The 22620-nt window shown below is 40.1% G+C and overlaps 3 protein-coding genes across 5 annotated transcripts; 2 read left to right on the top strand and 1 right to left on the bottom strand.

The window, feature by feature from the left end:
- The first annotated feature begins 3035 nt into the window (after positions 1–3035).
- Positions 3036–9341, top strand: gins4 (GINS complex subunit 4 (Sld5 homolog)). Of its 2 annotated transcripts, XR_004632569.1 has the most exons (9): positions 3036–3310; positions 3419–3505; positions 7468–7581; positions 7680–7777; positions 7863–7951; positions 8121–8211; positions 8335–8439; positions 8723–9058; positions 9149–9341. XR_004632569.1 is itself a non-coding variant. In XM_034693012.1 (8 exons), exons 1-7 carry the CDS (start codon positions 3212–3214, stop codon positions 8429–8431), a joined length of 675 nt encoding a protein of 224 aa, XP_034548903.1. In that variant the 5' UTR covers positions 3036–3211; the 3' UTR covers positions 8432–8439; positions 8723–9341. The 2 variants fall into 2 exon arrangements, 1 of the variants encoding a protein (XP_034548903.1); XM_034693012.1 differs by having other exon boundaries at positions 8723–9341.
- A 1275-nt stretch (positions 9342–10616) lies between these two features.
- Positions 10617–18567, bottom strand: LOC117818417 (phytanoyl-CoA hydroxylase-interacting protein). Its single transcript, XM_034691276.1, has 5 exons — positions 18461–18567; positions 18100–18277; positions 16222–16396; positions 15904–16021; positions 10617–14259 (listed from the first exon to the last, which is right to left on the bottom strand). Exons 2-5 carry the CDS (start codon positions 18265–18267, stop codon positions 13713–13715), a joined length of 1008 nt encoding a protein of 335 aa, XP_034547167.1. The 5' UTR covers positions 18268–18277; positions 18461–18567; the 3' UTR covers positions 10617–13712.
- On the top strand, positions 11261–12712 carry zgc:77112 (uncharacterized protein LOC406459 homolog). Of its 2 annotated transcripts, XM_034691277.1 has the most exons (3): positions 11261–11335; positions 11467–11541; positions 11731–12712. In XM_034691277.1, the coding sequence occupies exons 2-3, from the start codon at positions 11522–11524 to the stop codon at positions 12599–12601; spliced, it is 891 nt and encodes a 296-aa protein (XP_034547168.1). In that variant the 5' UTR covers positions 11261–11335; positions 11467–11521; the 3' UTR covers positions 12602–12712. The 2 variants fall into 2 exon arrangements, with proteins under 2 accessions (XP_034547168.1, XP_034547169.1); XM_034691278.1 differs by having other exon boundaries at positions 11261–11541.
- Positions 18568–22620: the final 4053 nt, after the last annotated feature.

Below are 22620 nucleotides of genomic sequence, written 5' to 3'. Positions count from 1 at the left end.
CAGGTATAGTAACTAGAAGTTTGCATAGCCTACCTAATTCTGCTCACCAAATGTTCGATTACCATTTATTTTTCATTCATCCCAGGACTGGCCTGTTTACCATCTGCAACAATCATGCTAATAACGCAACTTGTGGTGGGTGGTTGAGGGTTAACTGCGTTTTAAAAACGGGGTTTCCCTTGATCTCTGTAGGGGTATTTACCAACACATCAAAGGGTAAGAACTTGTAATTTGAGTGTCGAAATTCATATAGATGACGATATAGGCTACCTATTATGGTGGCTGGGAAGTGCAATGTAAATTTACAAAGGATGGAACACTTTTACAAAGTTGGAGACAAATTTACATTTTGGAAAACATTTTTACATTTCATAAAAGAAAATGACATTAGCAAAACACATTTACCAAGGCTAAAACAAATTTATATTTAAGAAAACAAATTTACAAAATCAGAAACACTTTTACAAGCAATGAGACAATTTTACAGGCAACTCAACATTTTTACCTGTCAAGAAACAAAATTACAAAAGGCAGATTATGACAAAAGAGAATGTAGCAACAATTTTCAAAATAAAAGAAGTTGGTAATATGAAAATGTGCAACACGGAATTAATATATACTTGACATTAACAGCTGTTTACACTTAAATATTTTGATTCAGACTGATAAGAGAACACCTCAAAATGTGTTCCTGACAATCACAGCTATATCTGATTTGGAATTTCAAAATAAAAGTATACACCAAAGGCTGATTTATACTTTGCGTCAAATCGACGGCGTAGCCTACACCGGAGGTCTGCGTAGCTTCCATACCTATGCAGAGGCCTAGGCATGTAGCTGACACGCTCCTCCTCCAAAATGTAACTACGAGTAGAATCAACGCGGACCACAAGCCCTGTGATTGGTCCGCTCGGCGGCCTTGTATTTCCCACATTTACAGCACATTGGGGATCCCCGCTCATCGGCCTTGTATTTCATCTCCTCTTCTCTATTCTTCCCTGTAATCATGTCTGTATGATAAACAGCAACATATACCAGCTGTTGATCAACATAACACGCTCTGAATCACTCTGGAAAAGTAAACAGAGATTGTAGCTGGGTCGGAAGCAGGCGACCGGCTACTAGAAAGTCTGCACTGCCCTCAAGCGTTTCGGCAGAGAATTGCTGTGCGACAGCGACACATCTTCGCACAAGTATGTGGTGCTCTTGTCCGTGTCAGCCCCTGCTGCATAGGGGCAACTCAGAAGTATAAATCAGCCTAAAATTTCCAATGGTTTTATTTTGAAAATCAAAACCAAAAACTGTCCCTGAGGGCAAGGCTCAAGAGTTCTCAATTTTTCTTTTCAAAGAAACAATTCTATTCATTTCAGAAATAACAGTCAAAAGAAAACACAACTTAGTGTTTTTTGTTAACCAATTTAATATATTTATTACAACATAAAAATCCAGTATTTTAATTTTTTCACATTATACAAACCAGAAAAGGAACCAACAAAGAGACAAAAAAATGACAAAATAGATTATTTTTGATACCCCACATTTGATACACAAATGGCTAAAAAAGTAACTTACCCTCACAGAGAGCTAATACTGTGTTATGCTTCCACATAAAGCTACTATGTGCTGGGGTTATCCAGATCAACACTAAAACACAAATCAGTTGTCTATTTGAATGTGCAATTTTAACATACTCCCCTCTGGAGACTGGAGAGCTATGGGTTTTCCCTCACATCCTAAACTGGAATTTCTCCACCAAGAGGATGGAGCTGACCCTTTACCCACTGCAAACACCTGTGCACTGAAATTATTATGGCTTCCTCTCCACCAGACCTACAATAATTTCAACAGTGCCATGAAATTGGGAAGTATGGTGCAGTGAGTGAGACCAAATTTTGAAAATTTTATTTTGTGGCAGCAATGTTACCCTAATCCAGTAAGAATGAATTATATTCTTAACGAATATGAAGAGGACAATTAAAAAAGATAATAATTATCATCTCATTCCTCTGTCTCTTGGAGTGAAAGAGGTGAATTTCACATTTTTAAATGAGACATATCCTACAAACCAATTTTGAAGACTGAATTGTAATTATAACTTATATCTCTTTTTTTAAAAAGACATTGAAGGCCTGAAGGTTGGAACTCGTGTCTTTTTTTAAATTGTGAATTAGTCTGGTCAATCTGGAAAGAGAGCGAATTTGCAAAAACAGATATCTCTGTTTTTATACATTTTCAAAAAAAAATATTTCTTTGTAATATAGATTTTTGATAAAGTTACATATTAAGATACCTCTTGTTAGTAATGTCATTTTAACTTAGTCAAAGCCATCAAACTCCAATTGATTAATAATACCTAAAGCTATTAATAGAAAAAAATATGCTTTCTGAAAAACAGTGAGTTAAGTGCAATTGAACTTGGAAAATTGGCTACAGTCTGACTAAGAAGGGAATAAAGTTTGGTCTTCTTGTTGCAAATGAAAAATTAGCCCTTGCTCTCAGGGAAAGTTATTTATTCATAAATGCAGATATATTGAAATTTAACCCGTCTTTAACCTCTTGAGGAATGAGTTAAAACTCTTTGGTAAGTCCTCTTTAAGATAGCTCTGTGTTGTATGGTATTCATTTATTCAAATTTCTTTCTTTCTTTCTTTTGTACATCTCTCGGTTTATATCTGCAGCTATTCTTGCTCAACCCGAGGTTTATGATTAAAATGTCCTGATGCTGAAGAGTTAAGTTCAATAAACATGTACAATAAAGAGCTTTGGAAAAAAAACGTGTACGGTGCAATGTCAATTTACCTCAGTTTAGACTGTCAGGAAAGCAATGGTTTCAAGCGACGCTGAAATTCGGTTTAATACAGTTAAAAAGTCTGATGTTTACTCCGACAATGAAATCAAGTACAGCTTAAATGTCTGCTGAACTAAAGCTTTTTTTGTAGTTATCTTTCATTGGTGATATACGTCGCAAAGTTCGTGAGCAACATTACCTTTAAGGCAAAACTCGGGGTTATTAATCGTACTTACATCTCGCGAGAGTTGTCCAAGTGGCGCGAATAAACAAGGAGGTTCTCGTGTACAGAGAGGTTGCTGTCTCCTGTGATCTGTATCAACTTGGTCCATTTTATTCCTTCAAACTGTGGGTCAAATTGTTAAAATAGAGTCTGAGCTATACTTTAACTTAGTATTTTATTTGTTGGCATCTTAAAGGAAAATGTCGGACCCTTTGTCTGATGAGGGGAGCGATATCCACCAAGATGACAGCCAGGAAGATGTTATGACTCCGGTGGAGCTGATCTCTAAACTGGAAGAAGTGAGCTGCTGTTCCTTACACTGCCCTGATAGTATATAATAATAATAATAATAGTATAGTATGTGATAGTAAAAATACTTATTGAAACACTCATTCTGTAACTCGCAGGCTTGGTTGAACGAGAAGTTTTCCCCGGAGTTGCTGGAGAACAAGTCAGAGGTGGTGGAGTGTGTGATGGAGCAGCTCACACACATGGTAAGTTATATTATGAGGGATACTTCAATTCTTTGTTGTGTTTACAGTATTTCTCAATTGTTAAGAAAACATTTCTCGACATCCAACATACTTTTCTCAACACTATAAGCACAATACCAAAATTTCAAACTACACTCACCAAGCCTCTGACTCTTCCTGCAAAACCAAACAATGTTGTCATATCATACCCCAAGTCAATCAAAATTACAAACAATACTGAGCAGTCATTACACACTACATCAAAAAACTGAAAACACAATGCTCAGGACATGAAGCTGTAGAAATAATGTTTATTGTTCACAGTAGGCTAAATGAATTTTGCAAAAAATAAAGAAAATCCTCTTTGAATTTAGCCTCTGTGTACAGTAACAATAAAGTGCCAACAAATATAAATGAGAAGAACATGGTATATCACAGTAGCTCTGATTTCATCAGAAGTTACTGTTTGTCTTTCTAGATTTTGCTCCCCTCCTCTTCCTCCTCGACCACCTCCTTACACACGCTCTTCCTCTGCCTCTCAGATTATTTCGGTCCATTGTACAACCTTCAACAACCAGTGCTCTCTGAACTGGCTTATATTGGTTTCCTCACATCATTAGACACAAGTGTGATCAGTTTTGAGTGGTTGTGTTTAAGCTGTGACACCTGTACTTAAAATGTGTTTCACTTTTGCTACCTGTGCTTACCATTATGCAACACAAGTGCACCACTGTGCAAAATGTGTTTTACTGAGTGAGAATGTGTTTGCAAGTTGTGTCTAACAGGTGAAAAGTGCTTATGGTTTTGCCAAAAGAGTGACTGATTCAATACATGGGTTCAGGCCGCTAAGGAATTTGGTTCAGACAATAGGGTTTAGTGCTGTAGCGATTGAGAAATACTGTAATGTATTCTCAGAAATATATGTTTGGTTATATGTCAAAACTGTGCATGTTCAGGTGCATCTCAACAAATTAGAATATCGTGAACAAGTTCAATAATTTCCATCAGTTATTTAAGAAAGTGGAAATTTGATATAGCCAAGACTCCTCATGTAGATTAATGCGTTTCAAACATTTTTTTTTTTAAATTTGATGATTGTAAAAATATATATTTTAATATATTAGATAATTACCAAAACAGTATAAATACTGTGCATCTCTCAGTCTAGTAGTTGATACACACAACCACAATCATGAGGAAACTGCTGACTTGACAGTTGTCCAGATGATAATAATAATGATAATAATACTTAATTTATATAGCACTTTTCAATACAATAACAAAGTGCTTCACAGTGGGCAATACAAGCAGGAAGAAGTGCAAAGCAAAATGAAGCGATAGAAAATAAAATGAAATAAAAGCTTAAAAAACATACAAACTTATGAAACAGACCCTTAAAATCAGAGCTAAAATTAAATAAAAGCACCCAATAAAAGCTTTCCTGTAAAAGTGTGTCTTGAGTAATGACCTAAAACACTGGACTGATTCTGCAAGTCTGATCTCCTCTGGTAGGCTGTTCCAGAGTGTAGACGCCCTGACTGAAAGAGACCTGTCCCCTTTGGTTTTCAGTCGAGTCCTTGGAACAGCGACCAGGTTTGTAGGGGGGTAAAAGCTCAGAGATATTTAGAGGGGCAAGTCCATGTTGTGCTTTAAAAGTCAATAAAATAATCCTAAAATCAACCCTAAAAGCAACGATCATTTACAGCCTCCATTAGGAGCCAAAGGAGGTCATTGCTGAAAAGGTCTGCTGTTCTTACGCTTCTGTATGGAAGCATATTGATGGAAAGTTGACCAGAAGAGAAAGAGTGGAAGGAAAAGGTGCACAAGCAACAGGAATAACCGCAGCCTTCAGAGGATTGTCCTTAAGAGTTGATCCAAGAACTGTTGAGAGGTTCGCTAGGAGTGGACTGGGGCTGGTGTCAGCGCCTCGAGAGCCACCATGCACAGATATCTTCAGGAAAGGGGCTTCAACTGTCACATTCCTAATATAAAGCCAGTCCTGAACCAGAGAGACTGTCAAACCTGTCTCACCTGGGCTAAGGAAAAAAGAGCTGGACTTTTCCTCGCAGGTCAAAAGTCACAGAAACTTTGGAGGCACACATTCAAAGTGTTTGAAGTCCAGTGCAGTGACTGCAGTCTCTGTTTGGGGTGCCATGTCCCCTGCTTTTGATAGTCCACTGTGTTTATCAAGGTCTAGCCGTCTACCAGAAGATTTAGGAGCACTTCATGCCTCTATCTGTTTACATTTTTATGACGATGCCAATTTCTTTGTCCAGGATGATGTAGCACCTGCCCACAGTGCCAAAACTTCTACCACATGGTGTGCTCAACATTATATCACTATGCTTGATTAGCTAGCCAACTGGCCTGACCTGAACCTCCTAGAGAATCTGTTGGATATTTGCCAAGAGGAAGATGAGAAACACCTGACCCAAAAATACAAACCAGCTGAAGGCTGCTATTAAAGCAACCAAGCTTCAGTCACACCTCAGCAGGGCCACAGGCTGATCACCTCCTCTTTATGCAGTATTACAACTCTGTCTGAAGTTTCGACATTGCACTTAAAGGTGACATATCACGCTTTTTTCATCAATATATATTGGTCTAAGAGGTCCCCAAAACATGCCTTTAAAGTTTATGCTCAAAAAAACACTTTGAAATCAGATTTTGGCATGCCTGAAAAGTCCTCTTCTTCAGTCCTCCTCAGAACACTCTGTTTTCCCTCTGACCACGCCCCCTCAGGAAGTGGATGTGGCCTCGGCTCTCCAGCACGTTGATCTAATGTTTACATGTTGGCTGAATATACACGGCTGCTCAGAGATCGCGTTACTTCAACCCTCTGAATCTGATCCAGAATCTGATCCTGACGGAGAGGCGCCTGTAGCAGGACCTTTCTGAACGATTGGTCATAGATTTAGTGTTTCTTGTTGTTTTATTTATCAGTATGTAGACGTGTGTCTTGGTACACAGCTACGAACATGTAGCTATGTGGCTATGCTAACTAGCGCTAGCACTTATCCATGATAAATAAAAATCATCCACTAGATCTTCAAATCTGCAGACGTGGGGAGTAAAACCGACGTCTGCCTGAAAGATAGCAGGACCTTTTATGAAGGATTGGTCACAGATTCTGTGTTTCTTGTTGTTTTATTTGTCAGTATGTCGACGTGTGTCTTGGTACACAGCTACAGCTACAGCTATGAACATGTAGCTATGTGGCTATGATAATTAGTGCTAGCACTTATCCATGACAAATAAAAATCATCCACTAGATCTTCAAATCTGCAGACGTGGGGAGTAAAACCGACCTTTGTGTTTATTAAGACAGCCTACAACTAGCATGCCTCCCTCCTAAGCTCCTTGTTAGCACACATTTGTGCAGGTAATGAAAAACGGGGGAGGGATTCAGTATTATTTTATACAGTCTATGGGCTGAACAAGCTCCGAGCTCTGACTCCGTGACAGACCGGATATTGTTGTTACGTAACAAAAACACGGAAGTCTGAAACGGCTCGTTTCACACACATTTACAGAAAGGTGGAGAAATCAAAACAGGGGCAGAATGGATTTTTTTCATTCTCGGGGGGTTGTAGACATGCCAGGGAAACATATTTCAGGTAAAGAACCATTAAAAAGTCAATTTTGCATGATATGTCACCTTTAATGCAATGTTAAAAACGTTTTTTAAGATCATACTAAAGGGTGAAAAAATGTGTTATCTATTTGTTTACCTTATTGTCTGAAAATGTATTGAGACTTCAAGACCAAAAACTGAACTGAACCAAAAATAATGTATATATTGTTCCACCCCTAATGGAAAATAAGGACACCTGATCGCTCTATGTTTCCTGTTGTCATCGTACAATGGATGCATTCTGGCCACTCAATCATATTCTAACATATCTCAAACCTTTTGCTTGTTTTTAAGAGGTTACTCTTCATTCATTGAATGTTAATATGTGACCGTACTCTGACTTTCACAGGAAGCCAACCTGCAGCGTGTGAAGAAAGGTGACGCCAAGGCCGGCATGCATCGCATGGAAATCGACCGGATACGCTTCATGCTCAGCAGCTACCTGCGCTCTCGTCTGCAGAAGGTCGGTCAAGTCGGCTCTACATCACGGAAAATAAAGCTTCCATCATAATCAGTAGTTTTTGACTGAACATGCTTGAACTTTCTGCTGCTTTGTTGTAGATTGAAAAGTTTTTCCCACATGTCCTGGAACGGGAAAAGTCCAGAGGGGAGGCCGATCCATCGCTGCTTTCACCTGAGGAGTTTGCCTTTGCCAAAGAGTGAGTATAGAGAAGTTAAACCAGAGTTGTTTGTTGATTTTTTTACAACTCTCTTGGTGCAAACAAATTTTCATCTGCTGTACAGATACTACGCCAACACAGAATCCTACCTGAAGGCTGTAGCGTTGAAGCGTATGCCCCCCAACCTGCAGACAGTGGACATGCTCAAAGCAGGTAAAATCTCCCTCCATTCTGTAAACTTCAGAAACTCTCTTTAGATTCACCAGCCGTCAATGACCCATGCTGGTTATATTGCTATTAGCATGCGCTGGCAGATGGTGACATTTGCTTTGACATTTTGTGACCGTCACACTAAGTCTGATATATCCTAATGTAATCCTAGTGCCTGAGCCCTGCCTGGACTCCTTTGTGTTCCTGCGGGTGAAAGAGAGACAGGAGAACATCCTAGTGGAGCCGGAAACAGATGATCAGAGGTACATTTGTGTAGAACTTGTTGCCACTTCTGTCACTAGGTGGCAGCGTTACGATTCCACATTCAATACAGTTGTATTTTTCTGTATGGATACTGAATAAACTGGTCTTCTGATCTCTGTCAGAGAGTATGTTGTGGATCTGGATGAGGGCTCTCAGCATCTGATGCGGTATCGAACTATAGCACCACTTGTCTCAAGTGGAGCAGTGCAGTTAATTTAAACGTGGAGGTAAGTTGCATCAAGTGTGACTGGGTAGACTTTCTCATTACCTCAACACTGCCCTCACAAACCCTCTTACACCAACATCTGCTAATTCATTTCTGCAGATCTTACATAAGCAACTGCTTTGTAGTGACATCTGGATTTATTTTTAGCTCCCCTTTTTTGGTCTGTGTGCCTTGGCAGCACATTATGGAGTAAAAATGTCTCTTTAAAGAGTCAATATACTGTTTGTTTAGAATATATACAGACTCTTTGTTCGGCTGAAGTGACAAGTCTTTTTATGTTCCAGGTTTGCCGGGTGATGTAGATGTCTCTTTTAGCTCCGAGAGGTCATACAAGAACAGTGACCTATTTTTTGTAACATTTCCGTAATGAGGAGGATCAACAGCAAAGAATACATCTGGAACTGTCTTATTGTTTGCATCCCTTGTCAGAACTAAAGGACTTGTTTGTGAGACACAAACGCAGACATTTGCGGCACCGTGTCTGCAAGTCATTGCTGAATCAACCCCGTGCACCAGACCAGCTCGTGCAGTGCTCGAGTGTTATTTTTGGACCTTTTTAATGATCAACACAAGTTTGGTTACATAATAATGTTTTCTGGTGTGATGGTCTCTGGTGACTGGTAAATACCCATCTAAGTAATCTGGTAATTTATGGTTGGTTCCGTTACTTGATCCAGATGACTCACATTGTTGGACTTTTTCCTCTGCAGCTCTATAACGGGATACATCAAGTAACCTGAGGGTGAAATTTCATCAGCTGAGTTGGCATCATGGGTTTGCCAAAGTGTACATTAATGTGTGTATGTGTTGTTTATGTTGCTCACCATGTTCATATGAGATAAAAGCTTGTATAAATATGCATTTCTGTAACTATAAATAGTAAAAAAAAAAAAGACAGCTTTACTGCCTCTCTCATCCTTTGCTTCTATAACTTAATCCATACAAACTCTAAGTTTCTTGTATTTTTAGTTGTACCTTCAAACGAAACATAGTACATGGTCTTCAGTCAGACATGATTTTGTAAAAGCATTGTTATATAAGACTTGGAGAAGGGAAATCACTGCCCATTATTTTGCCCTCACACAAATTGCCTAGTAATTGGAACTAACAAGCGACTGAGGGATAGAGGGGTTTGTAAAATTGAGCCTCATATGAACTGACTTGTACGGTGGCCCTGAAGGTCAACTACTCAAACATTCAATGAACACAAAAAAAACACTAAACCCAAATGCCTTTCATGGTATGCAAAAATAATTCAGGGACTGGGAAAGGGATAAATCAAACACTATAATAATTCAAAAAAATTTAAAATATTGCATAAAAGCACACAAATACTGATAAATAAATAATAAATACAATTTTCCCATATGTGATTTTTTTAATTAATTTTATGAAATGTTTTTGTTTCATTAATTTCTTTTCTGCTCTCCAATTTATTCTTTATTTTTTTTTTTTGCAATTTTTGAAATATTTTTTTGCAATTCATTTGGTTTTTTTTGCGTTATGTGAAATGTATGGAAAAGGTTACAGGCCACTGGGGAAAGAAATGTAAGTCAGAATTGTCACTTTAATCTCAGAATAACAAAAAAATATCTATATTGCACCTTCATTTTTTTTTCTTTCAGTGGCTCTAATCGTCTTCTATAGAAATGTGTTTGTGTTTCATAAAATACTCGTTTTTTATTTTGATTACAGAGAAATATTTTTCAGTTCAGTCATTTATTTTGTCTCATGTAACATTTGTTCAGTTGGCCTTAAAGGCCACCGTTGGGGCGCTGGTGGCCTAGCAGTCTAAGCGCCCCACATACAGAGGCTATGGTTCTCATCGCAGGGGTCGCCGGTTTCGATTCCCCGGCTGGTCGACCATTTCCTGCATGTCTTCCCCCGCTATCTACTCCCCACATTTCCTGTCTCTCTTCACTGTCCTAACAAATAAAGGAAAAAAGCCCAAAAAATATAACTTTAAAAAGGCCAACATAACCTGTTCTGCTAAAGCTGCACCCTTGTTCTACTTATGGGAAACAAGATTTATTAGAGGAAGGGAAATATCGCTTGCTTGAAATATAAGACCATACAGAGAAGTATTTAGAGGATGTGATTTAGTATGGTTCAACTAAAATGAATGCAAAGTGCTGTGAAATTTTGAAAGTGCTTATTTGGGAGGAATCAAAACAAGCATTGATTGTATTGTTTATTTAATGCAGCACTTAACAGTTTTAAATGAATCAGCTTCCTGGACTTTATCATCCAATAAGACCTAAAGATACAAATTAGCCAGTATGCTCCATTGTACACCACATTTAAGGTCTTCAAAATGTCCAAATGTGTTGTTTTAAATAGATTTCAGTAAGTGTGGATGTGTGCCAAAGGTTCTATGTAACTCAATATGTCAACATTACATGGATTCATCTTGAATATCTTCCTCAGATAGGTGAGGAGCATGCTGAGAGTTGTTTGTAATCTTGCCCTCCTCAGAGTGTCTCTGAACTCTATGGCAGTGGTCCCATCAAGACAGGAACGAGCCAGGTCTGAGAATAGAGCCTGAGATGTCTGGAACAGTTTCCACAATTTAGAGCAGAGTTACATAAAGTAGAAAAACATGAAGTAAACCGGGACAGCACATAGACATAGTTCCATATAAACCTTTATATGTAACATTTTTCTGTTGACATTGAAATATGGAATTATGAATATTAAGCATTGGTTACTCACAAGGAATGTTTAAAGGAGCACAAAACCAAAAGACTGCGCTGATTGGTCAGGAGAGAAAATAGGGAGGAGTTTACAACATGACATTTTATAACTGAGGTAGTATAAATAGGATCCAGGGCCACATTCTGCTGCGGGCAAAGGGGTGACTTAGACTACTGATGACAACTTGCTGCCTATGGAAGTGTGTAAGTCTGATTTTGGACTACTAATAGACTTCTTTTTTGGTTACATCATGATTGCAAAATTATGGACATAGATTTTAAATGCATGACATTACATCTTCCTTATACATGCATTTTTTTTTTGCATTTTTTAGAGCTCCAACCAAGTTTGAGAAAGTATTTCCATAATTTCAACACCAGTCTACCACAATGCCGATGACTAGTTTACGGTAAGCCCAGAAATTGCTCTTTCTGTCATTAAACAAATGCAGCTGTTAAATTTCTACGATTATGTTGCTTTTATCTTGTAATACTTTCCTCAATATCCTATTATTTTCACAGTTACAGTATGTACATGTGTGTTATCACACTTCTTGTGCGTCAGTCTGTATTGTAAACACTTTTTTTTTCTTTCACAGTGTCCTGCCTGTGGTTGACCTCAGGTCAGCAGCTCAGTCAGCTGGACTTGCTGAGCTTGCTGTCACACTGTGCTTAAACCAGCGTAAACAACTGTGTCCTCATGTTTGGGTCCCCATCCTGAAGCCGCAGCGTCCCTGCATCCGTCCTACAGCTTCACATCAGCTATCCCCTGACATCTTAAACCAGGGCTTCCTCAATCACCTCCTCCCCCGTTTCCTTGAGGACTTGAATGATGATGATGATGATGTTTTGATCCCAATCAAGAACAAACACGTTGTTTTCGCTGACTCCCAGGGATTGTCTCTAACAGCCGTGCGAGAGTTTTCGGATGAAGAGGAGCAGTCTGACCTCGACCTCCTGCCATCGCTGCAGGATTTGGGAAGCATGACAGAGGACGGCTACAGCTGCACCGTCAGCACCTGCTGCCCGGGAACATGCCTCAAACTGGGCTTTCCACAGCCCTCGGCAGATTTTCAGGCCTTTCGAGCCAAGCTGGCAGAGAGCATGGTAATCCTGGAGAACTGCAGTGTCACAGATCTAACCATACAAGGAACGGTCCGAGTGAGAAACACCAGCCCCCAGAAGGATGTCAGTGTTCGCATCACCTTTGACTCTTGGCAGACTTACAGAGATGTGCCCTGCACGTACCTAAAGAAACGCTTCGGAGGACCTCAGACAGACATCTTTGAATTCAACATTACCATTCCTAAAGTGCTAGATGCCAAAAGAAAGATAGAGTTCTGTTTAAGGTATTTACCTGGAGGGCAGAGTGAGCCTTTTTGGGACAACAACAATGGTCAGAATTACAGCATTAATGTGTGCGTTAGCTCGCATCTCTGTCGGGGCAACAATCTGTATGAGAGGGCATAGTTCAACCTGTCTCTTTAATAGATCACATCCTTTTTTGTAGTTTTTACTTTAAATTGTTCCTTCTTGTTTGTTAAATCATCTCAATATCTGTTTTGCATAAAAGCTTTTTAAAACTTGTCATCATCTCCAGCTTTCTTTCACATTCAGACTCAAACTGATGACCTTTGTACTCATACTCCTCTGACTGTCCTGTCACGTACGACACTTTGGATGTTCTTCCCTTCCTGCATGACTGTCATGCACCAGGGAGGGGGTTCCTTTCACTGTGGGCATCGCTGGAATTCCCATATAGGTCAGAGATTATTAGGCAGGGACAAACACAAGCCCCAAAGCAAGAGCTGAGCTAATCTTAGCTCAGCTCTGTTTAGAGAGCAGAGGTTTGCTGTCAGAGATCATAACCCGATGTTTTTTTTTCGACAAGCTTTGAGAAGCATTACTGTGTTTGACGGGGGGGACGCAGAAACATTTTAATATAAGACATTTGGAGATTAAATGTTCCTTTTTAAAAGACAGAACATCTGGCAGTGACTTTACGGAGAGAGCATTTAGAAAGTACAAACTGAAACACATTTGGTAATACGTCTGACATTTAAAACCATTAACTTATAAAGGGGCAGCATTTGCAAGCCAACATCTGCACTTCTGGGTTGTGTGAGACAGAAAAAAACAAAGTCACATCAAACTATTGGGCCATCATAACAGAAACTGAAAGCAAACACAATTCAGGAAAAAAAATACATTTGATAAAGATTGACAAAAAATCCACAAAAACACCAGAGTTCAGATAACTCAACAAATAAGGTTGACTAAAGCCTATCACATACTTCAGATTTCTTTTTTTAGCAGTGGATTGATGTAAACTGTACTTCCAGCTGTGATCATGATGAATATCTGCAGGACGCTGTTAAATCTTTTAAAAAATACTCACTATTCTATTAGAGGCAGGACGGGAGAGGAACAGCAGCATGCACACACCCCGAGAGGTGGGCTGTTTCCATGTACTCTGGCCTACACATGATGGACTCTACTGTTTTGTCCTTTGCAAAAAACGTGTCTTTTCAGTTTAGTAGGCCCAAACACATCCATATCTCATCCCACATCAGCATCTCCCTCAACGCCCTACACTGATGTTGCACACTTTGCAGCTCGGGTCCTTCTTGGCATTGGCAGTGGTCAGACTCTTGAGCTGGTGGTGCCCGCTGATCTGCTCCACGCTGCCCTGATCCAAGTGAACCGGCTCTGAGAAAAGCACCTCAAGGATGACATCACTGGCATGGCAGTATAAAGGCTCTTCCCCTGGACTCTGGGGTTCAATGTATGTTAGGAAGGGATTGGAGCCCAAGTCCAACATAGGCAAGCGGGTGCGACAAAAGGTGTCTCCTGCAGAGCCTACAGGGGCCAGCACCAGTACTACATAGTGATATGCTGTGTACATGCAGTAGAAGTCTGCAAAATACAGGCTGATGTTGGGGTTCAGTAGATGTCCAGCTGGTATCTGGAAGCGCAGGGGGCCGTAAGGAGAGTCTTTGGGAGGGAGGCCTGTATCAAACTCAGTGTTGCAGCTGAAGAACACCCCCTGCAGTTTGCCGTTGATAGGAGAGCCATGACTTCCACTGATGTCTTTTAGGGCCGGACGCATCAGACTCCCACTTTCCCTCCTAATCCAAGATTAGAAGACAAAATATTAGCATTATACTTATGGAAAAATAATCCTTTTTTAGAGATAGAACTACTAGATTTTTGTTTAATGCGTGGGTGGATACAACTTTCCTTTCTACTCTAAATTAAGCTACATGGAGAAGCTAGCCAAGACCAGAAACTGCTTTTTTAAATTTTTTACAAACACTGAGGTGTTAAAATGTGGTTTTACACAAGTTATGTGGTGAACTCTTTCTCAGCTAGGTGCAGTTACTTTTTAGAGTCTTGGAACAAAAACAACCAACAGACTTCTGGAAGTTACTGTTTCAAGCTAAGAAAGGGTGAAGTGCAATGAAACCACAGCACGCAAGCGTTTCAGCGGTAATTCGCTTTATGCAGAATAACAGGCCGTGTGGAGCATGGTAAGGATGGTACACCTAGGCTGTATTCCAACTTCACAACATATTGGTAGTCACCTCACAAAATGTTGCCTTCAGCAATGTCTTTGAACAAACACCTGAATGTAAGTGCAGCTAAGTATCTGCCCTTGGACCAACACCAACTCCAGTTATTTTCTCCTAAGTTGCCAGTAAACAAAGGCAACCAAGAGAAGATGAATTTAATCGCTAAGTGCTAGTTACAACAGAAGCCCAGAAAGTTGGCCATCGCTTCCAGAAGGTACATCGTCAAACGATAGCTGGTGGGTTCCACAGTTATTCACAGTGAAGCTTGTAAGTTGATTAGCTGCCGTTGGAAGAGGACATGCTAGTTGTTTCTAACTTTTTCAGTCTTTACACTAAGCTAAGCTAAGCTAAACACCTGCTTGTTTGTTGTTTTCTACACCAACCTTCATTAAAAGAGGTCTCAAATTGAATGTACTGTCGAAAGTAACTGGAAAATCAGTTGAACCAAATACTGAATACGGCATTGTTCGGTGTAACTCCACCCACAGCACCACTTTCTTCACGAGAAACCAACCTTCATGGCCTTTGTCACTCTTTTAGCCAGATGCTTAATATTGCTTAAATGGAAATCCCCCCACACCTCCTTCCCATATAGTGTGGTTAAAGGACATCCTTCACTTTGTCAAGCTGGAGAGAATCAGTCACTTAGTGAAAGGCTCCCTGAGGGAATTTCACAGGATGCCGGACTCGTTCTTTTACTATCTGCAGGAGCTGAACCTCTCTGATATACTTGGTTAGGTGATTACCTTTTTGGCAATTTTCAAAAGTGATGTTGAGGGCGGCAGACTGACCAATAACAATTTACTTATTTATTAATTGTTTTTATTTTTTATTTTATTTTATTTTTTTATTTATCTATTTACTTAATTATTTATTGACTTTATCTAGCTATTTATTTATACATATTAATTAGTGTATGCTTCTCTTTATCATTTAAATTTTAATATAATCTGTACTATTGTTGTTGTTATTGTTGCTGTTGTTGCTGTTGTTGTTGTTGTTCTTGTTGTTGTTGTGTGTCACTGTCTGTGTGCTGTCTTGGTTTTGTTTTGTTTTGTTTTGTTCGCATTTAACAAAATGTCGATAAACATATCTGTGGAGAAAAAAAAAAAGAGGTCTGGAATTTCTCCTTCAACATTCAACAAGAAGCAATAATTTGCTTTTAGGAGTATAATACATCCAAAGGAGAACAGCACTGACCTGACATAGTCGAAGTAGTCTGGCTGCTGGTTTCGATAAAACACAGAGAATTTCAGCAGCCTCCCTGCAGAGCCTTTGGCCTTGTCAAGGAGCTGCTGTAGGTGCTCCATTGCGTAGTCTGCAAAGTTGATATGAGATAAGAAATCATTTCAAAAGTCTGCGCTGCTTTGAAATGCAAATGACTAACAAATGCTGAGACAGAATTTATTTTTTTGTCACTTCTGTGCTCTGCAGTTCTTTGTCCTGCTCTTGTATAACTTTGGTTAGAGCTGTCAGACTGTATTACACTATCAGTGTTACTATATCTGTGAGACATACCCCCAGTGCAAAACTCCACCACCTGGCTCCACTCTGACACCTGGTAGTTACCGTCGGGCTGCCGGACAGCAGTTTGGACAGCAACACAGTACTCTGTTCGTGGGCTGAGGAACCAGTGTCCCCTCACTGCCATGGGGAGAGGCACAGCTTTGGCCACCAGCTTGGTCGGCACATCCTGGAGAACAAAACAGGAAGGAGCTGACATTAGGGACAGACTGCTGCTGTACGTATAATCTACATTTCAAAGCAAATGTAAATGCAGTTGTTAAGCCATAAACTTTGCCTTATTAGCGTGATGCTGCAATTAGAGCCCGAGCTGCAGTAACCAAGATACATCTTATCAAATCAGTGCCTTTGTTTTGACCAAGGCCTCTGAGAAGCTCAGCTAATTAACCACAGGCTCAGAGGCTTATATATCCATATATCTCTGATTCAAGTTTGTTTGTGCCTCTTTATATATCACAGAGAGAGCATGTAACCCATTCAGGAGCAACTTACCGACTCCGAACCCTGCATGACTTCACAAAAAGCTGTGAATGTCAGCTGCAATAATAGACCATAATTACAGTCAGTACTTTGCTTCTGAAGCAGAGGGAGATCAGAAATGTAAGGCTGCAGCTACTGGAGATAAATTTAGACATGAAACAGCTGAAATGCTTAGAACATTGTGACTTTTGTACATTCGACCAATGTAACAAGGTAAAATTCTGTTTTATCTTAGGTTGTATAGCCCAAAGTCACGCTAGCAGCTGAGCTACATGCTAACATCAGCTTGATAACAAGGTAGCTACAAAGGCAAAATGCTAATGCAAATAATTTTCTTCCATGACAATTTTGTTATATTTAGTGAGTTGGCATGCTAACATTATTGTTTAGAAATATATGATGAGAAAACAGTTGTTTTAAGATATTTTATTTTGGCTCAGGACAGAAATGTCCAAATTATTGTAGCTAGAGCTTAATTTTGAGGGCCACTAACACCAAATAAGCCTCCCCTATAGGCAACTATTTATTTTATTTTATTGTATTCTATTTGTTTATTTTGTCAGGGACAGTGTGCAGCAACTTAGCTGTACCACAGTTGGCTATAAGGCATTTAAATCAGTAGTCCCTGGCAGGAGACAGAGACAATGCCTCTGTTATATCAAACATTACTCCATACAAACAGCTACACAACAATACAGAACCAATGCACAACTACACAAGGTAACAAATGTCTGTTCAAGGCAATCCATCAAATTAATTTGTTGAGATATTTGAGTCCAGTGTGGTGGCCATCCCTCCAGTCAGGCCTCAGGGCTAAACCAGATTAGGTAAACACCAGTATGTTTCCCATGCCAGGGATGCAGATAATCTGCAGCTTTCAGAAAGTTGCTGCTAGCAAAATCTGCCACAAAGCAACTCCTCTGCATGAAAATCTATACATTATTAAGAAAAGATCAAGCTCTTACATTTCTTATTCATGCGAATGATGTCTGACATTTGTTAACATGAAAAGTGTTCTTTGCCGCAGAAGAATTTGTCAGTTTTTGTCCCTAAAAAAAGAAAACAATGTACAAGTGAGTCACTGGCCTCAAGCCATTGACTGGACTCATTTTCTTTCTTTTTTTGCTTGTATTGAATGTGACTGAGAGGGCACAACTGATGTTTTCTGTGCTCAGACTAATGTAGAATACCATAATGTGGTTCAACAAATCTGTTAGCCTACTATGACTCCAGCTGCATGCTTTCCGTTCTGATTTAAGCTGTCCGGTCTTATTTTGAAAGGGTGTAATGAAATATGGAGGCAAAAAGCACAAGAGGAGACACCTAGGGGGAAAAAATACATCCAGGCAAAGGTTACAGAATGGACAAAAAGGGGGTTTCACATTGTCTGACCCTGTGTTTGAAGCGGTTAGGGTCCCTGCTCTCTTTGCGGCTCAGGTCAATGAAGAAGTGCGTGGCTCTCGTTGTGTCCTGGGGCGTCATATCCCACATGATGCGGAAGGAATCGCAGGTGACCTCACAGATCTGGATGTTGCAGGGAGTGCAGAGCGGGACATCCATTATGAGTCGTCTGCCATTAAACCGAGAGATGAAAAAAAGAGTTAGACTGGATTGTAATCTGGGACTGTAATACCGGTGCTGGTAACATCTGGTAACAGGGTTTAAAGTATGTCACAAAAAGAGTACAAAGCGAACACTCAGAGAGTTCAGAAACACCCCTGACTGAATACACCTCAGACAGAATCCAATTAACCTTTCATTTAGGGTGTTTTATTCACCATCCTGCTCCTTTCTGGCCTCCTCCCCCTTTTACTGCCCTTAACTGACATTTCCTATCATTACACAACTCAATACGCTCCCAGCTGAGTGACTGGCCTCTGCTTTCCCCGCACATTTCATAATCCACCTACAGCAGTCTCCCAGCAACCGCACGTCTGCAACCTCCCTCTATCTCCTTGTCCTGTACGGTTCTCAAGAATGGAGTCGACAACAAAAACCCAGCTGCACCCTCAGCACTAATTTAAGCTAAAGGTAACTTTTCATCACTTAGGCCTCCTCGTTTTGAGTGCAAACCTTTCAGAAACAGCTGAGCAAGTGAGCTCCTTGCAGCTCGGGAAATCTTCCAGCAGCTTTTATGTTGTTTGGGCAGAAATAGGTGGGTTTAAGTAGGTATCAGCTGCAGGTGATGTATGATCATATTTCCTCAGTTGCCCATCAGTGGTTCGATCCAGGCGGCTGCACACAGCCTTGAGTGCAGGGCTGGGGGTAATCTGATGATCAGGGTGTGTTTGTGTTTGATTAGCTGTCACCGCTACTCCCATAAACTGATGCTAAGTCTCTGCAGTGTGTGCACTCTGGTCATCTCTTTTTGCCCTGAGATTTAATCCACATCAAGTTTGCTCCTAATTTTTATTCATCTAAATTGTTGCTTCAGCCATCTCCTCAAGTATTGCTTACATGCCCAGTTAAAAATGCTGCTCTCGTTATGTTGCACACTGCATTTTTCCTTTATTAAAACTGCCCTCCAACTGAGCATATGCTAAATCACAGATGCGCCTAAAAATAACCCAGCAAACAATCTTGGCATGCTCCTTTTCTTCTCTGTGTGATCCTATACAGATGCCTGCTCTGCTGCGGTGTCAGAGTCTCAGTCTGAGGTCTGTTAAGGTATCCTCCCGTCAGTATGATGGACAGGCTGCAGCAGCTCATTAAAGGCTGTGAACTGTGAAATTTGTGCGGTAGCTCGTTCACATGGGGGGCCAGTGGGGAGAGATTGTCTGTTGCATCACGCACGTGTGTTTCCACGCGTCTGTCTCATCCAGCTGCTGCTCTCATTTCTCGCCACGGAGTCTTTTCAGAGACTGAAACTGGGGCAAAAGGAAGGGTCCTCACAGGACAAGTCATCAAAGCCTTGTGTTTCTATGTGTGTCCCACTTTTTGATCGAACACATTTGAGCACAGTTCAGCAGCAGGTTTCCATACCATTCACACAATCCCATCTCCCTCATGTATAAATCATCCTGTAGAGCGAAATATCAGCCAATTATATCTGCTTGAAAACTGGCTTTGTTTCTTCTAATCATGCAACTGGGTCCAACTAATAATTAAAACAGAGACTCGCATAATAAATCATCATTTATCCGGCAGTGTGCGAGGGCTCAGTTACAATTCTCACACCACAGATATGTTGTTTTCTCTGTGAGACAGCATCATGAAAGAAGCTGCTGCTTTCATGCATATGGAGCAGGGCACGGAGAGCAACTCTGCGCTTCAAAGTCATGTTTTCTCTTCCAAGGAGAATACTTTAAAAGAGACTCAAATGGCTCAAAAGGGAGGAAGAAAAGGCACTGTTCTCTCAGTGCAGTTTTAAAACTAAAGAGGATAAAATGGCCATGCTACTGTATGAAACACTGAGAAATATTGTGCAAACTTTGACAAACAAGCTGAGACATTGTGTGACTAATACAGTTTGACACACTGCACAACTAAACCAAGCGTGAAATATTAGGGAAAAAAGCACCAATCACATCTCATGGACCAGTCAAAGCTGCTGTATTTAATGTCCTCACTGTGTCACATGAAATAGCATCAGTGGGATGTTATAAAGGCACTCAATTGGCAAAAAATATCATCACACAGGAACAGAAGAACATGCAAGAAAAAGTCATGCACTGGTATGACTTTTTGATTAATGCAACGTGAATAATGCTCAAAATAAAACACACCATTAAAGCATCTGTACAACTTCAGTTCAAAGATAACAGATTACACACTACATGTCTCTTTAAGCCAGCTGATTTGAAGTAATTCCTTACTTATGCAATGAATGATGGAGAAGATATGAGCCCGTTTGAATCCCAATATCTCCTTCTTCCCCTTTCTCCTCGCCTCCTGTGCTGCTGTTGATGATTGGTCCCCCAGGAAAACTGATAAGGAGGTGAAACGAACACACAGCCTCTTTTCCCTCTCTTCTTCCTTCCTTCCGTCTGTTTCTCTCTCACTCTCTGTGACACACAAACACTCTAACCCTCCTCCCCTCCAACTCCCTCACTCTCCCTCTCTCCCTCTCTCTCTCTCTCTCTCTCTCTCTCTCTCTCGCTCTATCTCTCCCTATCCCATTCTCATTTTTGCTCTGGGCTTTGATGATTATGTTTACTTGACTCACATACACAGCCACACTGGGTGAATTAAAACCTAAAAAAGCACAGAAAAAAAAAAGAATTGTCCAAGTGGAGTGTGACCACATTGAGAGTCAGTCAACCTTGTCAGCATCATGCTCACGCTGGTCAATCATAAACACACATCACTTGCCAGTAAGTCTTCCCTTAGGGCACAAAGATCCACACACTCTTAATATAGACTGAACACTTTACTGCTTGTCACCTCTCAGATATGGAGACAGTTTGCACTTGAGAGGAAATAAATGAAGCATTTTTTACATGCTCCAGTGGCTTCAGCTGATTCAAAAGAGATTACGCTGATTGATGCCCCAGTGCTTTCCATAGAGCACCATCAAGACCTCAACAATATACATGTGCCAACTGTTATGCCATATGGACTAAACTCCATGGGCTACCTCCCCCCTCGGCCAATCCCGAGGCGAGGGAGGCCACTGTGTGAGTCCAGAGTAAGCAGATTTCCACTGGCATTCATTTTTCTAAAGCAATGTTTTTGTACTGTTTCAACCTCGGGGGGGGGGGGGGGGGGGGGGGGGGGGGGCAACTTCATTTGGATTTCATTAGAGATTAAAAAAGAGACCCCATCCAGATTATCGCCTGTAATCTGATGATAAAACAATAGGCGTGGACATAGAGGAAGATAAACAAAGGGGTAAACTCACAGTGAGAGCAAAGTCCTTTTACAAACATGTAATATTAGAAAAATGACAAAGATATATTGCCATAATTCCACAGACTGTGAACTGTATTGAAAAGCTTCATTTCTTTCTAGCCAGCCACAGATAAGTGATACCCTCGGAGTGTAATTAAATTGCAATCATCCATCATTAGTCATGCCATGACGCTCTGCCTCCGTCCAAATAACCCTCACAGCTCCAGAGGTGGGAATAGTCTGTGTGTTAGTGGAGCGCTGGCTGTGCTTGTTTAAAAGAGGATGTTGTCCTATTTACATAAACTAGTTCTGATGTGTTACAAAGGGCGATATCTGTGTGTATTTCAGCCGTCCAAACATTAGCATTTTTTAACATTATGCAAAATTGTGTGGAGACCAAAAGAGACAGTCCCAGTGTTCCATCCATTATCAGTAGGACCAGACACCATCAGGGTGGAGAGGATGTCTGGCCTAGAGCAACAAAGAAGTCAGAAACGGCCTGGAGCAGAGATTTATTTCCCTCTTGTTCTTGAGGCAGCGTGGGACCAGAACAACTTGTACTTATGAATGTACCGATGCCCTGACCATATTTTTTATGTGTTTTTCAGATTTCTCATACAAATGTCAAATGAATGTCAAAAATTCACAATTTGTCCAATGCTGACTTAATATTATTAATGTTATTATCATTATTATTTATATATATATATAGTATGTGAATATGTATTAAACTGTCTGTGTGTCTTTTTTGTGGCTAAATCACTTTGTGATGTTCTGTCTGTGAAAATAATAATGATAATAATGATAATAATAATAATAATAATAATAATAATAATAATAATAATAATAATAATAATAATAATAACAGTTATGACCATAATAATAGTAAAAAAAAAAAAAAAAACATTTAAAAAAAAATGCTATCATTATTGTTATTATATAGCGCAGAAATTGTGCAATTTTTAGACAAACACACAAAAACCAATAACATTTTGCAGCAATTTGTGAATCAATTGTGCCAACACAACTACAGTAAAAAATATCAATCAATCAACAAATCAATCTTGATTTGTATAGTGCAAA

The sequence above is a fragment of the Notolabrus celidotus genome, chromosome 9 (assembly GCF_009762535.1).
Source record: "Notolabrus celidotus isolate fNotCel1 chromosome 9, fNotCel1.pri, whole genome shotgun sequence".
NCBI lineage: Eukaryota > Metazoa > Chordata > Actinopteri > Labriformes > Labridae > Notolabrus > Notolabrus celidotus.
The sequence above is the reverse complement of the archived record's forward strand: the minus strand, read 5'-3'. Positions and strand labels throughout refer to the sequence as shown.